This window comes from Conger conger, chromosome 2 (assembly GCF_963514075.1).
Source record: "Conger conger chromosome 2, fConCon1.1, whole genome shotgun sequence".
Taxonomy (NCBI): Eukaryota; Metazoa; Chordata; class Actinopteri; order Anguilliformes; family Congridae; genus Conger; species Conger conger.
The window spans coordinates 45,966,540-45,980,288 of record NC_083761.1 but is presented as its reverse complement, the minus strand read 5'-3'; the positions used below and the strand labels follow the sequence as shown (position 1 = coordinate 45,980,288).

General features: G+C 45.7%; 1 protein-coding gene across 2 annotated transcripts in view; it reads right to left on the bottom strand.

Annotated features, from left to right (window-relative positions):
- Positions 1 to 13,749, bottom strand: part of znf385c (zinc finger protein 385C) — a 129,066-nt gene that overhangs the window by 4,969 nt on the left and 110,348 nt on the right. For both annotated transcript variants that reach the window (XM_061231326.1, XM_061231325.1), the window contains exons 5-6: positions 782 to 1,111; positions 332 to 519 (exon numbers count right to left, since the gene is read on the bottom strand). In XM_061231326.1, the coding sequence (XP_061087310.1) occupies positions 332 to 519; positions 782 to 1,111 (518 nt within the window). The remainder of the gene's footprint in view (positions 1 to 331; positions 520 to 781; positions 1,112 to 13,749) is intronic.

Genomic DNA, 13,749 nt, shown 5'->3' with positions numbered 1-13,749 from the left:
GGACACCTACTGAGAGCTGACTGCAGGCTCTGAAGGTTAAACTCAGCTGGTGACATCACTTCCTGTGGGCGAACATCAACTTTTGCTTTCCTCTGCAGAGGAAGGGCGGTGGCGGTGTAACCGATTCCACCATCTCAGCACAAAGCGGAGCTAATGTAACCTGCCTGTCTGAAATGAGAAAGTGCCATCAACTACATTTCTTAAAAATGTTCTTTTTAGTGCCTGTATAAATGCGTATTCCCAGGCCACAGTTTTTCTGTTGCAATTATGTAAATGCAGCGCTACGTTTTCAAATTGCACACCGAGAACTGAGCACCCTCCCGAGACCCACCTGCTTGAGCTGCGTCTCGGAGTTGACGTAGATCTCGCACACCTCGCAGTGGAAGGCCTTGCTGGCGACAGGCATGCTTCCCTTGCTCCCTAGGCGCTTGGTCTTGCTGGCGGCGCGAGATGACACCACCTTGCTCCTTCGCCGTGGCTGCACGCTCTGACCCTCCAGCATCAGCTTATGTTTGGACCCTGAGGACACAATGGCACGGGACTCAAGAACCAAACACATTGCGCCTGAACACATTACAGCTTACGTACCTTGACCTTTCGGCGTTCACTGAACCGTATATTTACATTTGTGCTAAATGTGAAATGAGCTGGGCCGTACTAGGGCACCATCACTATGAAGCTGTTGCTAGTGTTGCTTGCCGGTGGTTTTACTAAGCAGGGATAACAAAGCGTATGCTGGCCTAAGGTGATCTACAGTACTGAAACAATGCTATTACTATACCGCTATTGTGGGCTTCCAGCTGGGACGTGGAGTTGACTGTGACTTTGCACACGGGACAGTGGAGGTGCTGCTTGTTCTTTTTTGGGTCCTTGTCGCTCTCTGTACGGGGCTCCCCCTCACTCTTGGCGGGCTCCTGGTTGCCAGGCTCGAAGGCAGGGCCAGGGTTGTCGGTAGCACTGGTGTCTGACGCGCTCTCAGAGACCTGCGAAGCCGGGGACACCTGAGGGGACGACAGCTCCAAGGCGGAAGTCTCAGACACAGGGGTCAATGTGACCGAGCTCCCTGGGCACTCCTCCACCTTTGCCTTCACCTCCGGCTCAGAGTGCAGGGCTGGGGACACAGGGATTCGTCACTTAACACAAAACACTCTGTGATATTGTTCTGACACAGTTATCTAGGACACAACACTGCTAAAATATCAATGCCTAGTCCACAGAACACAAGAACACTGATAGCATCTACACAAAGCCAATTAATGCAGAACGCTCCATCAGTGTTATGAACCACAAACCAAAGAATACAATTACTAGTCCTGACCTTGGAAGTCTCTTTTCAATACAAACAACAAAGCAGACTAAACAAAAAGCAACTTTTACTAATGTGTTGGGTAAGGCCAAGGACAAATGCTGTTTGAATTTAGAGTGGTAAATGCAGCATCCAGCAATAGTCACAGATACTCAGTTACCTCAAATAGAGCAGTGTCAAAGAACAGTGTGAGAGAACAGTGTGAGATCTTTTACATAGCCATGGGCAGCTTCTACAGGAGGAATCACATATGAACAGATGGAAACACAAACACAAGAATTCCCCAGTCCTGGGCCACGGCCCCGACAAAATGTAGCAAAACGTAGTACTGACTGACGTAGTACGGTTTGCTCCTATGGCTTCTGAGAAGTAATTCTCTGGGCTTTAAAGTCTAGGCCTACTTCATTATTGATTTGGGCTATACCCTGACACACCCATCAAACAGGGACAAATATACCTGGAAGGCTGTTGCAGAACATTGCACACCGTTGAGAGGAAACATATCGCTCAATACAGAAACCGTAGCAAAACATACAAAAACATTTTCCGATTTAATGTGGCCCTGAACTCTGAACTTTTTATTTTTCAAAACAAGCGACAAGGCAGACAAAACAAAAAACAACTTGTACCTGTTTGTTGTATTGGTTTGTTTGGGGCAAGGTCAAGGACAAATGTTATTTGAATTTAGAGTCACAGAAACTCAAGTCACTTCAGACAGAGCAGTGCGAAAAATGAACTGAGCGATAGTCAACCTCTACAGAAAGAACTACATATGAATGGTAGTACAGCAGATCAATGGCTCCCCTGAACAATTTGATCTGTATCTCATCAGTAATGTAAAATGAGTTGATAATCTTAAAATCTAACATACACAAGCTATTATACAGATATGCAATATACATATGCTGCTTCCTGGTTAACCACATTTAAAACGGTGTCAACTTGGCTCAATAATGTGGACCGCATGAAGAAAAACAACACAAAAGTATCTGTGTGTTTTCTCATTGGCACAGCGCTCAGTCATTGAACCAAAGATCATTGACTGCGACACGCGCACACACCCACCCACCAGGACACACACACACACACACACAGACACAATCAAACACACACAGAGGTGAGAAGATTTTTTTGCCTTTTAAACCCCCATAAGAATAGCTGGCTATGAATGACTCTGTGGAACTAAGCTGTCTGGTGCTCTCACCATTTCATTTGCTTTCACAGAACAAGAATGGTAGGTCAGCTGTCTTGTCCCTACAAACAAAGTGGCCAATTGATTTTTTGGAATTAATCCTTTCCAAAGATAATGGTCTAGCTGTGTAAAGAATGGCCTTAAATTAAATCAAGAAAAGGGGCCTCCCTGCCATATTGAGAAAGTGACAGACATTTTCTTCATATGGCCTAGCACTTAATCTTGTATTCATGTAAATATAGAGATCAGGCCACCAGAAAACAAGAGATCTTGTCATTTTGCATGATACAATATATCTGTTTGTATATGTTGGGGGCATAGTTTATAGCATTTAATAAAAATCAATCAAGCTGAAAATCAATAAGCATCAAATTGGTGCATTTTCAAGTGGGGTTAGCTTTTTTTCTGTGAAAGTTACAAAACTATTGAATAAGCTAGAATGTGTGAAGGGATGTTTGTTGACAAGATTGTGCAGAGGTTGGGTCTTTACAGATTAGAACAGCTCCCACCTCTTCCTAGCCTTTGAACTGCAGTTTGTGTTTGATAAAATGTAGAAGCCTGGAAACTGCTGAAAAACGCTCTTCTCTTTTGTAAGCTTGATTGTTGATGGGAGGTTTAAAAGGAACCAATGAATTTATTTCATTTCTGCTTGAACTAAAATGTGAACTAATATTGTTCAGACACAAGGTATCTGCGCATCCAGATGATCAGATCTTCCTTGCGAGAGAGAATCCTCATCTCAATGGGTAAGACAAACAATACAAATCTAAATGGGTGGAACAATAGTTCAGCCATCAGTAGTTTGAATAGTAGAGACACTTATCATTATAATGCAGAAAACATGGAAGAGTGCGTGATTATTCCTTGCTTATTATCATGTTGCAAAGTGGCAGTTACTTTGGGACACATTTTTTGCTGTCCAGTGGTGGCAACAGATTAATTCACAAATCATTTGAGTGCACCTTCTCACCTTGACAGATACAGTAACAGCACACACATACACATACTAAGTCACATGTGGCACAGCAAGGATTCGCATCCTTGCTAATTAACCCGATTTCATGTTGGCTTTGAAAATGGAGAAGCGACCTGCTGCTACACGGTCTGGTCTGGATCAGGGCCCAGCAGATGATACAGCAGGCAGGAAAAAGGCAGGAAATCAATTAATAGCTTTACCAATAATTCCTGCAGTCCCTTTCCCCCAAAAAAGATGAGAAAAATAGAAAAGAGACTAATAGGACCCAACAAGTGCCATGGGTTACCTTGCTGAGTTGGGCATTATCTCTTAGGGCTGCGTGAGGGGACTCCCGTCACATTCAGGTCTTCCTCATATAGCCAGTTATCGCTGATTGCACAAGGAGTGGGTAATCGCAAACAGGTGTTCTTAATATATACAAGCCTGGTCTTTCCGGGACTTTCCGCTTACACTTCAAGCTGTGCCATTCACAAAGCCAGTAAAGAGAGAGTGAAATAAATAAGTGAACAGCCATGATGATCTCCCGTAATGAACTCCGGGCTATCGGAGATTCGCAAAGCTCCAACTGGAAGGAGTGACAAACTCGCAAATTTAACCTAATGTTACAAATAAAGCAGACCTGCACAAAAAAGGAAACAAAATGCAGAAGCATCCCCACCCGGAGAACCATGCGGAAGCAACCAAACTACACAACTCACCGCAAAGTCCTCCTCCTTAGATCCCTGGGTACCGAAGGTGCAAAACACTCTTTCTCATAGGGATGTTACCTTCGACAATGGTGTATAACCAACACTAATATATGAATTGAATAAAGTGACAAAAAGAAACACCTTGCTATAAAGAAACAAATGTAAAGCAAAGGAAACTGCACACCATGGCAGAACAAAACTCTCCAGCGCCAAGTGAATGTTCCACATACAAACAGGGAGAACATAGTCCTCTCTTACATAGAAAAGCACACAGATGACCTTCATCAGTAATCAGACCACATGTGGCATACAATTGGAATCAATAGTCAGCAGGAGGGCATTGATAACAAAGTGAACCAATTGGCAAATTGGCGAAAATACGACAAGCTTGCCCTCTAGCGGCGCAAAAAAGGTAGTGCCGGGAAATTTCTCAGAAAAGAGCCGAGAACTGTGAAAAGTTAGGGCTTATTCAAATAGAGATGCAGAATCACCCTTTAATTTTGGCTAAAGTTTTTGCTCTAGGCTGGGGTGATTCCTCCTGACTGTTGCTGCGCTGAAAGAAATGGGGCCATCTGATTGGCAAGAATGAAACCAAACCCCTATCAGATCCACAGTTAATTTACTGCTATTCAACCAGCCTCTTTTAGAACTGTGACATAGCTGCGCTAAAACCTGGTGCTGCTAAGTTAGACACACCCTAACGCTTTTTGCATTACAGCGGGAATTTGATCATTGCACCCTGAAGGTTAAAATATGGCCATATAACACTGCTTAAATCATTAATAACTTTCTTTTAAAAACTACTCTTGAATTGCATTCAATGATGAGTGATGAGTGATACTGTAATGAAGTCTAGTAACCTGATTTGAGACTGAACCTGATGAGACCGGAAGGTTTGGGCCAGGACAGGTTCAATTTCATGACAAGGAATCAGGTTCAGGTCAAGACAGCTTTTTAAAAACTATAATGATATTATTTGAGCAATGTTCAATTTCTCTGAAAAACTTAAGAGGTAACAAAATAAACTTTTGTTGTCTGGAGGGACTTTGTTCTATTAAAGTAAGCTGAAGGTTTGAAAATAATATTGATAAAACTATTGTCACGTTTCAGGTCTGTCTCGCCATGTTTTATGTTTTTTCATGTTGTCTTAGTCACGTAGTGTCTTATCATGTATTATGTTAGTCTAGGTTCGTCATGTTGTTTAGTTATGTCTCGTTACAATTTATTTTCTTGTCATGTCTAGTTATGTTTCGTACGATTATATTACCTTGTTATGTTGATTGGTTATCGTCTTAGTTTCGCTTTGTGTTATGTTTTGATTTATGTTTATTGTTACGTTAACTGGTCGTTGTTTATGCATACACTTTTACATGTCTTTCCGCAAACCTTGCGTTCCGCCTTTTCTCTCTCTCTCCTTCTGTCATTCACTCCCTAAGTGTTTCCATTTGTCTATTTACTAAAACTACTAACGCTAGATCAGGATTGGGTAGAAACTAACAAACTAATCATGTGTTCATGTTACCTTACGTTTCTCGTGCATGTCATTTACTAATTTACTAATGCTAGGGCAGGATAGGTTTATTACTAACGATTACTAATCTCCTTGTTAAACTTGTCATCCATCGCACCTGTTTTCCATTTCCTTGCTACGCTCTAACTAATCGTCTACACCTGTCTACACCCGCATTTATAGCCCAGTCGCGCAACTGTTCTTCGCGAAATTGTCTGCCTCTAGTCTTACTACGCAACTCTTGAGCATTTTTTCTGATTGATTCACGTTAAGATCCAAGCCTGTTTACCGACTATTGTTTATTGATTTCTGTTTCGTTTACCATCGTTTTGTTTTTGACCACGTCCTCGCCTACCGTCTTTGTACTTTTGCCTCGCTGATTGTTTTATGGTTTCGACTTCCGCATCGCCCTCGACTACGACTCTGCCTGCTGTCCGCCTGTACATCTGCCCCGCTGACAGCTCTCCTGCTACCGGACCTCCCTGCACGTTTACCGACTACGAGTTTGCCTCTTCCCTCGGCACCGTGCTTTTTGTTTGTTTATCGTTTGTTTGGCTGGATCTACGTGTATGGACTTTGCTTGTTGTGACTACGCTCCTGGGATTCGTCCCAAATAAAGCCCTGACGGGACTTTATTCCATTATTGTTTCTGAATCGTGCATTTTGGGTCCAACCCCCACGCACCCGTCTCAGAACAATTTCGCCAGAATGGACCCTGCTGACTCAACCGCCATGTTCTACGCACTCCAGGAACAAGGCGCCATTGTCCAGCAACACTCACAAGGAATCTCCGAACTTCGTCTGGAGATTCGTGAGCTGTGTGCGGAGATGAGGAGACTCGCCATCGCGGTGTAGCCACACCCACTGGAGGAACCTGCCAACCCGCCTGCACCTCTACCTTCCCACCCCATGGGAACCTGGCAATTCCGGGAGCCACAACAACCCCCCCCGGAGAGGTTCGGCGGAGAACCGGAGAGATGCAAGGCGTTCCTGCTCCAGTGCGACTTTGTGTTCAGACAGCAACCTCAGACCTACAACAGCGATGACCGCCGGATCGGCTACGTGATGGGATTACTGAAGGGGAGAGCCTTGGACTGGGCGACAGCTGTGTGGTCCGGGGGTCATTCCCTCCCCGGTACCCGGAGTTCGCCGAGGAGATCCGCAAGGTTTTCCAGCATGCTTCCAGTGACCAAGAGCCATCCCAACGTCTGATCGCCCTTCGCCAAGGCATGAGAACTGCGGCGGACCATTCTATCGAGTTCCGTACTCTCGCGGCAGCCACCAGCTGGAATGATGCAGCGTTGGCTAACCTGTTCCTGGCCAGCCTGAGTGAGGCACTCCAGGACGAGTTGGCACGTCTCGAACCCATCATTCAGTTCGACCCACTCATCCGTGCTGCCATCCGTTTGGACAACCGTGCCAGACAACGCCGGAATGAGAGACAGGTCCCACCCACCCAGGCATACCCCAGGCGAGGGTTAAGTCCCCGACCGGAGGAGAAGCTAGCCGAAGGAGTCGAACCCATGGACCTTTCCTGTGCAGGCATGAAAGTATCGCCTGAGGAACGGACACGTCGGAGAGCAACCGGTTCCTGCTTCTATTGTGGGAGGCTGGGACACACCCAAGTTCGGTGCACCCTCCGGTCCAAGAACTCTGCCTCATCTGTTGAGGTGAAAGTGCTCAACAGATATGAAGGTGCTGCCAGGAACGACTATCGCTCCACGCTTACGGCCATGTTGATGCTTCCCGACAGAGCAATCCAGGTTAACGCGTTGGTGGATTCTGGAGCTGACGCGAACCTCATTGACGAAATGATGGTCATGGAATTGGACATTCCCACCCTCCCACTACCCCACCCCGAGAATGCTCGGTCATTGGACGGAAAGACGTTCTGCCGCATGACCCACATCACCAAACCCATTCAGCTGATCATTTCTGGAAACCACCACGAGATGATTCAGTTCCGTGTCATCCGGAGCCTAACGACCAGCTCATTTTGGGATTACCCTGGCTCCAGAGACACAACCCCACCATTGACTGGAGCTCATGCCAGATTCAAGCCTGGAGTCGTGAGTGTCACCAATCCTGCCTACGATCCGCTCCTGCACCAGCAGAGGGTGCACCCAACCCACCACAGGTCCCCAAGCCCTCCCTGGAGAAGGTGCCCACCCCTTACCATGACCTAGGCACGGTCTTCTCCAAGACACAGGCACAGACGCTTCCCCCTCATCGACCCTACGACTGCGCCATCGAGCTGCTACCCGGTTCCACACTCCCCTCAAGCCGTTTATACAAAGTCTCCAGACCTGAGAGGGAGGCCATGGAGAAATACATCCGGGACTGCCTAGCCAATGGACTGATTCGCCCATCCTCCTCACCTGTGGGCGCCGGATTCTTCTTCGTGCAGAAGAAGGATGGCTCATTGCGTCCCTGTATTGACTTCAGAGAACTTAACAACATTACAATAAAAAACAAATACCCTCTGCCATTGATGGACTCTGCCTTTCACCCTCTACACGATGCCACGATCTTCACCAAGTTAGACCTACGCAATGCCTACCACCTGGTTCGTATCCGAGAAGGTGATGAGTGGAAAACCGCCTTCAATACCTCCCTTGGACACTTTGAGTACCTGGTCATGCCATTCGGCCTCACTAACGCACCTGCTGTGTTCCAGGCGCTAGTCAATGATGTTCTTTGGGACTTACTGGGCCGACACGTATTTGTTTACCTGGACGACATTCTAATTTACTCTACCAATGCCAAGGAACATGAGATTCACGTCAGGCAAGTTCTCCAGAGACTTTTGGAGAACAAATTGTTTGTCAAGGCGGAGAAGTGTGTCTTCCACACCGACACTGTCCTTGGCTTCCTTGGCTTCATTCTGGAGAAGGGACAGATCAGGGCGGATCCCAAGAAGATTCAAGCGGTCACTGACTGGCCTACGCCTTCCACCCGGAAACAACTCCAACGCTTCTTGGGATTCGCCAACTTTTACCGCAGATTCGTAAGATCATACAGCCAAGTTGTCTCCCCCCTCACCAAGCTCACATCCACTGCCATGCCATTCCGTTGGGGCCCCGAAGCAGATGGGGCATTTGTAAAAATTAAGAGACTGTTCTCTACCGCCCCTATCCTGGTGCACCCCGATCCCACTCGCCAGTTTATTGTGGAGACTGATGCCTCTGACACTGGGGTGGGAGCCGTGCTGTCACAAGTCTCTGCCTCCGACAACCGGTTACACCCATGTGCCTTCTTCTCCAAGAAGCTCTCACCAGCGGAGAGAAATTATGACGTGGGAAATCGAGAACTCCTCGCAGTCAAACCGGCACTAGAGGAGTGGAGGCATTGGCTGGAGGGATCCGAGAAGTCTTTCATCATCTGGACCGACCATAAGAACTTGGCGTACCTCCAGACGGCCAAAAGACTGAACTCATCTTCTTCGGAAGATTCAACTTCACTCTCACTTACCGCCCGGGTTCTAAGAACGTCAAGCCAGATGCCCTATCCCGACAATTCGACACCTGTCCTGAGTGTGAGGCACCTGAGAACATCCTCCCGGGTTCCTGCACTGTCGCATCCGTAACCTGGAAAATTGAGGCTGTTATCCAGAGGGCTCTACGGGAGGAACCCGATCCCAGGTCCAACCCAGGAATACGCCTCTATGTCCCATCAGCTGCTCGGACACAGGTGCTCCAATGGGCTCATTCATCTCCCCTGTCCTGCCATCCCGGCTTTACCCGCACTTTGGCGGTGCTTAAGCGAAAGTTCTGGTGGAGCACCATGATCCCCGACACCAGACACTTCATCAAGGCATGCACCACCTGTGCCAGAAGCAAGGCCTCCCACCAAGCCCCTGCTGGTCTGCTCCAACCTCTGCCCGTGCCCAGCCGACCCTGGAGCCACATTGGGGTGGATTTTGTTACCGGACTTCCCCCTTCCGAAGGTAACACCACCATCCTCACCGTGGTGGATCGATTTAGTAAAGCAGCCCACTTCATCCCCCTACCTGGATTACCCACCTCCCAAGAGACTGCGGACGTTCTGATTAAGGAAGTGTTCCGCATCCACGGAATCCCCTCAGACATTGTATCCGACCGGGGCCCACAATTCATCTCTCAAGTGTGGAAAGCTTTCTGTCTGGCCCTCGGTGCCACGGCCAGCCTCTCATCCGGCTATCACCCCCAGTCCAATGGGCAAACCGAGAGGGCCAACCAGGATTTGGGAGCCGCACTTCGTTGTGTCTCAACCCAGAATCCGGCTTCTTGGAGCAAGATGCTCACCTGGGTTGAGTACGCGCACAACACCCTACCCTGCGCCGCCACCGGAAAGTCTCCCTTCGAGATCTCTCTTGGCTACCAACCTCCACTGCTTCCTGACCAGGAAGCCGAGATTGCTGTTCCCTCCCTCGCCACCCACATGAAGCGCTATGCTAAGATCTGGAGGGATGCCAAGGCCGCGCTCTTACGCACGGCAGATCGTAATCGGCGCTTTGCTGATCGCCACCGCACACCAGCACCAGCCTACAAACCAGGTGACTCCGTCTGGCTGTCCACTAAGGACATTCCCCTCCAAGCCACATCGCACAAACTACAACCCCGCTTCATTGGCCCCTTTAAGATCCACACCATTATCAATCCATCTTCTGTTAAACTGTCACTCCCCGCTTCACTTAAGATTCACCCTACATTCCACGTTTCATGTATTAAGCCTGTATCCTCTCACCCCCTTTGTCCCCCCGATCCCCCACCCCCTCCCCCCTGCATCATTGATAACCACCCTGCATTCACCGTGTATGGACTTTGCTTGTTGTGACTACGCTCCTGGGATTCGTCCCAAATAAAGCCCTGACGGGACTTTATTCCATTATTGTTTCTGAGTCGTGCATTTTGGGTCCAACCCCCACGCACCCGTCTCAGAACAATTTCGCCAGAATGGACCCTGCTGACTCAACCGCCATGTTCTACGCACTCCAGGAACAAGGCGCCATTGTCCAGCAACACTCACAAGGAATCTCCGAACTTCGTCTGGAGATGTCTGGAGACTCCGTCTGGCTGTCCACTAAGGACATTCCCCTCCAAGCCTTTTGGGTCCAACTATTGCGCAAGCAGTACTATGGAAAATGGAATTGTGAAGTAATGGCCAATGGTGACCTTTGAATGCCATATTAATTTAAACACTTTTTAAAAATATTTTCAAGTTGCAAAACAAATTCAAGACTGTTAACCAAGAGAAGATTATTGGGTAATATGAAATTGCATTTTGCAAATACAGACATCAGTTCCTTTTGGAAGTTAATTCTTCGCTAATTAAAGGGACTACAGAAGGACTTTAAAATGCTAAAATGTTTGGTATTCATTATGCCTTGGTCAGGTTGGGTGACTTTTGTGAAGAACTGATTAACCTCTGGCTAAGGTTGGGTGCATGTCAGTGGTGATCAGGATGTTTCATTATCAGAATCAGGTGATTTTGCTTAAAAAAGTCTTATTAATCAGCTTAGCCAAAACCTCTAAGCAATTTAGACTGAAATTTAGTATTTAATCACACAACCTAATAAAACCAACCCCCTAGGTTAAAGCTCAGCAGGTTAGGTCTGGGTCTAGTGTTATTTTTAGACCTGGACAGATCTTTAAATGTGACTGACAGATAAATCAGTTATTTTATTATTTTGCAATATATTGGGTCTTTTGCACTTTATCAGGTAGACTTGTACACCATCTTGTTAATGCAAATATTTAATCAGCCAATCAGCAACTAAATGCATAAAAGCATGCAGATGTGGTCAAGAGATTCAGCTGTTTCTCAGACCAAATGTCAGAATGAGGAAGAAATGTGATCTAAATTACTTTGACCTTGGAGGTGACAGTAATGCAAATAGCCACGCATTACAACAATGGTATGCAAAAGAGCAAAACACAATGCATCAAAACCTGTAATTGGATAGGCTACAACAGCAGAAGATCAAATAAGTCTGAAAAATAAGTCTAATAAATACCTAATAAAGTGTTCACTGAGTGTATTTTGGAACAATGTTTAAAATGAAAAATTACAACCCACAGTAAAAAAAGAATCATTCTTCGTCATTTTTTTCACTGAAATAAGACAATATTAAATACATAATGGATTGCAAAGGATCATTGCAGCACAGGTATAAAGGAAAAAGTCCTGATATGATTCAGAAATCAGACAACATGCACAGATGAACCCAGCTCTCGTGTGAGAAGTTAGTTCTACCTGAGTGATTCAAGGGTTGCTTTCAGAGGGAGCCTGGAAAATCAGTTTCCATAACAACATCCTCCAAATGCCCACATGTTCCTGCAGAGAGCCGAATTGTGTGGTTTTGATGTGGACCACTGGAGAGCAGTGTTCAATAAAAGCTCCTGATTGCTCACTCTTAAAGGGTGCTACAAGATCAGAACAGATTTTTACTGTACAAACAAACTGAGGGGATGTGAAATCATGGGAATCGTTGGCTGCCACTAAAGTGAGCACCGGATTGAACCTGCGTTACGTGGGTGAATATAGCAGATGACAGCTGGGGCTGATATTGTGCTGTAGTGTTTGGATTTAGGAAGCTGACATGCAAGCACTTTGCAGTGCTTTATGTGCTCTATGTCAGCAGCAAGGCTGAACATCTTGGGCATCCCAACTGTTTCTAACTGAGCTTGGGATTGTAAGGCACATCTCACACAACGTTATTAGCTTACATAATTAGCCTCCATTACATAATCATTTGACAAAGCATTTCCAAAATATTTACAGTCCATAAGTATTTGGACAGTGGTACATTTTTGTCCCCCTTGGCTGTGTTCTTCAGCACCTTTGATTGGAAAATTGAATGCACCTGCCTAATTAGAAACAACTGAGAAGCCAACTATACAATTACTTTTGGTCCCCTAAAATGGAGGGACTAAGTATAAAAAGGTAGGTAGTTCCTACACAGATCACCTGATGTAAATACCCTCAAATTACAGGTGACAGTCTGAAATGTAACCTCATACGTATTGTTTAATTTCAAATCCAATATGCTGGTGAACAGAGCCAAAACAACAACAAAAATGTGTCACTGTCCAATAATTACAGACTGCACCGTAATGTCATATCAATGTATATTGAAAAGACATGTAGAGACCTACAAAGAAATACCTACGGAAGGTACTAAAACCATATTCCATCAAATTTTTACACACTGAGAAAAGTATGTTTTGTGTGCAACTTGATGGTGGTGAACTGCTAATTATTCAGGATGAAGCAAATCTGGTGGGGCAGGGATAGGCAAAAAAATATAGCAATTTCTAAGTCACAGAAAAGCCAGCATTGTATACTGTAACAGCTTGAAAGGTTTAAGCATTTTACAAAAAAGGCAAACAAACGCCACATGTCACAGCCTAACAAACTACCGTGTTTATGAAAAACCAGGCTAAGATGGCGTCTTCAACATAGTAAAACACTGAACAGATATAAAGCCTATCGGTGACCTGCGGGTGATTTTGAATGCCACAGACACACTCATGTGTTAACAGCTGCAGTAGTTACCGCTTTGTGTTCTCAATGTCCCCGCCAGAATACATGGAGACGTCAAGTACTTTATTGGCTATTTATAGCATCGCCTGTGATTGGTTTTCGGTCCGTGTTAAATCTGAGACCCCGTCTTCAGTATTATTAATGCATCGCTTCAAATACATATAATTTCATAGAGCTTTCATTTAGGGTATTATCCCATTGCAAAATCATGTTGCCAAACACTCTGACTGGACTGAATTTCAATTTCATATGTGGCAAATGACAAGCTAGTTTGTTATGGATCATTCCTTGTCATGAAATTGCCTTGGAACTACAAAATCATTTGCTACATAAAACCAGTCACAGCCTTATTTTTTCTTTCACTCTCTTTCTCGATTAATCTCTCCACTGCACCCTCTCCTCAAATCCCTTTCAGATATGTTTGACTAAAGCCATATGAAATGAGATTTGAAGAGTCATTTTGTGGATTTATCTTCTGTTGGGGTTTCAGATTGGCTTCCAAGAAGCTTGCAGACACATTGCAGTCATCCCATATCTGACTCTTCTCCAGCT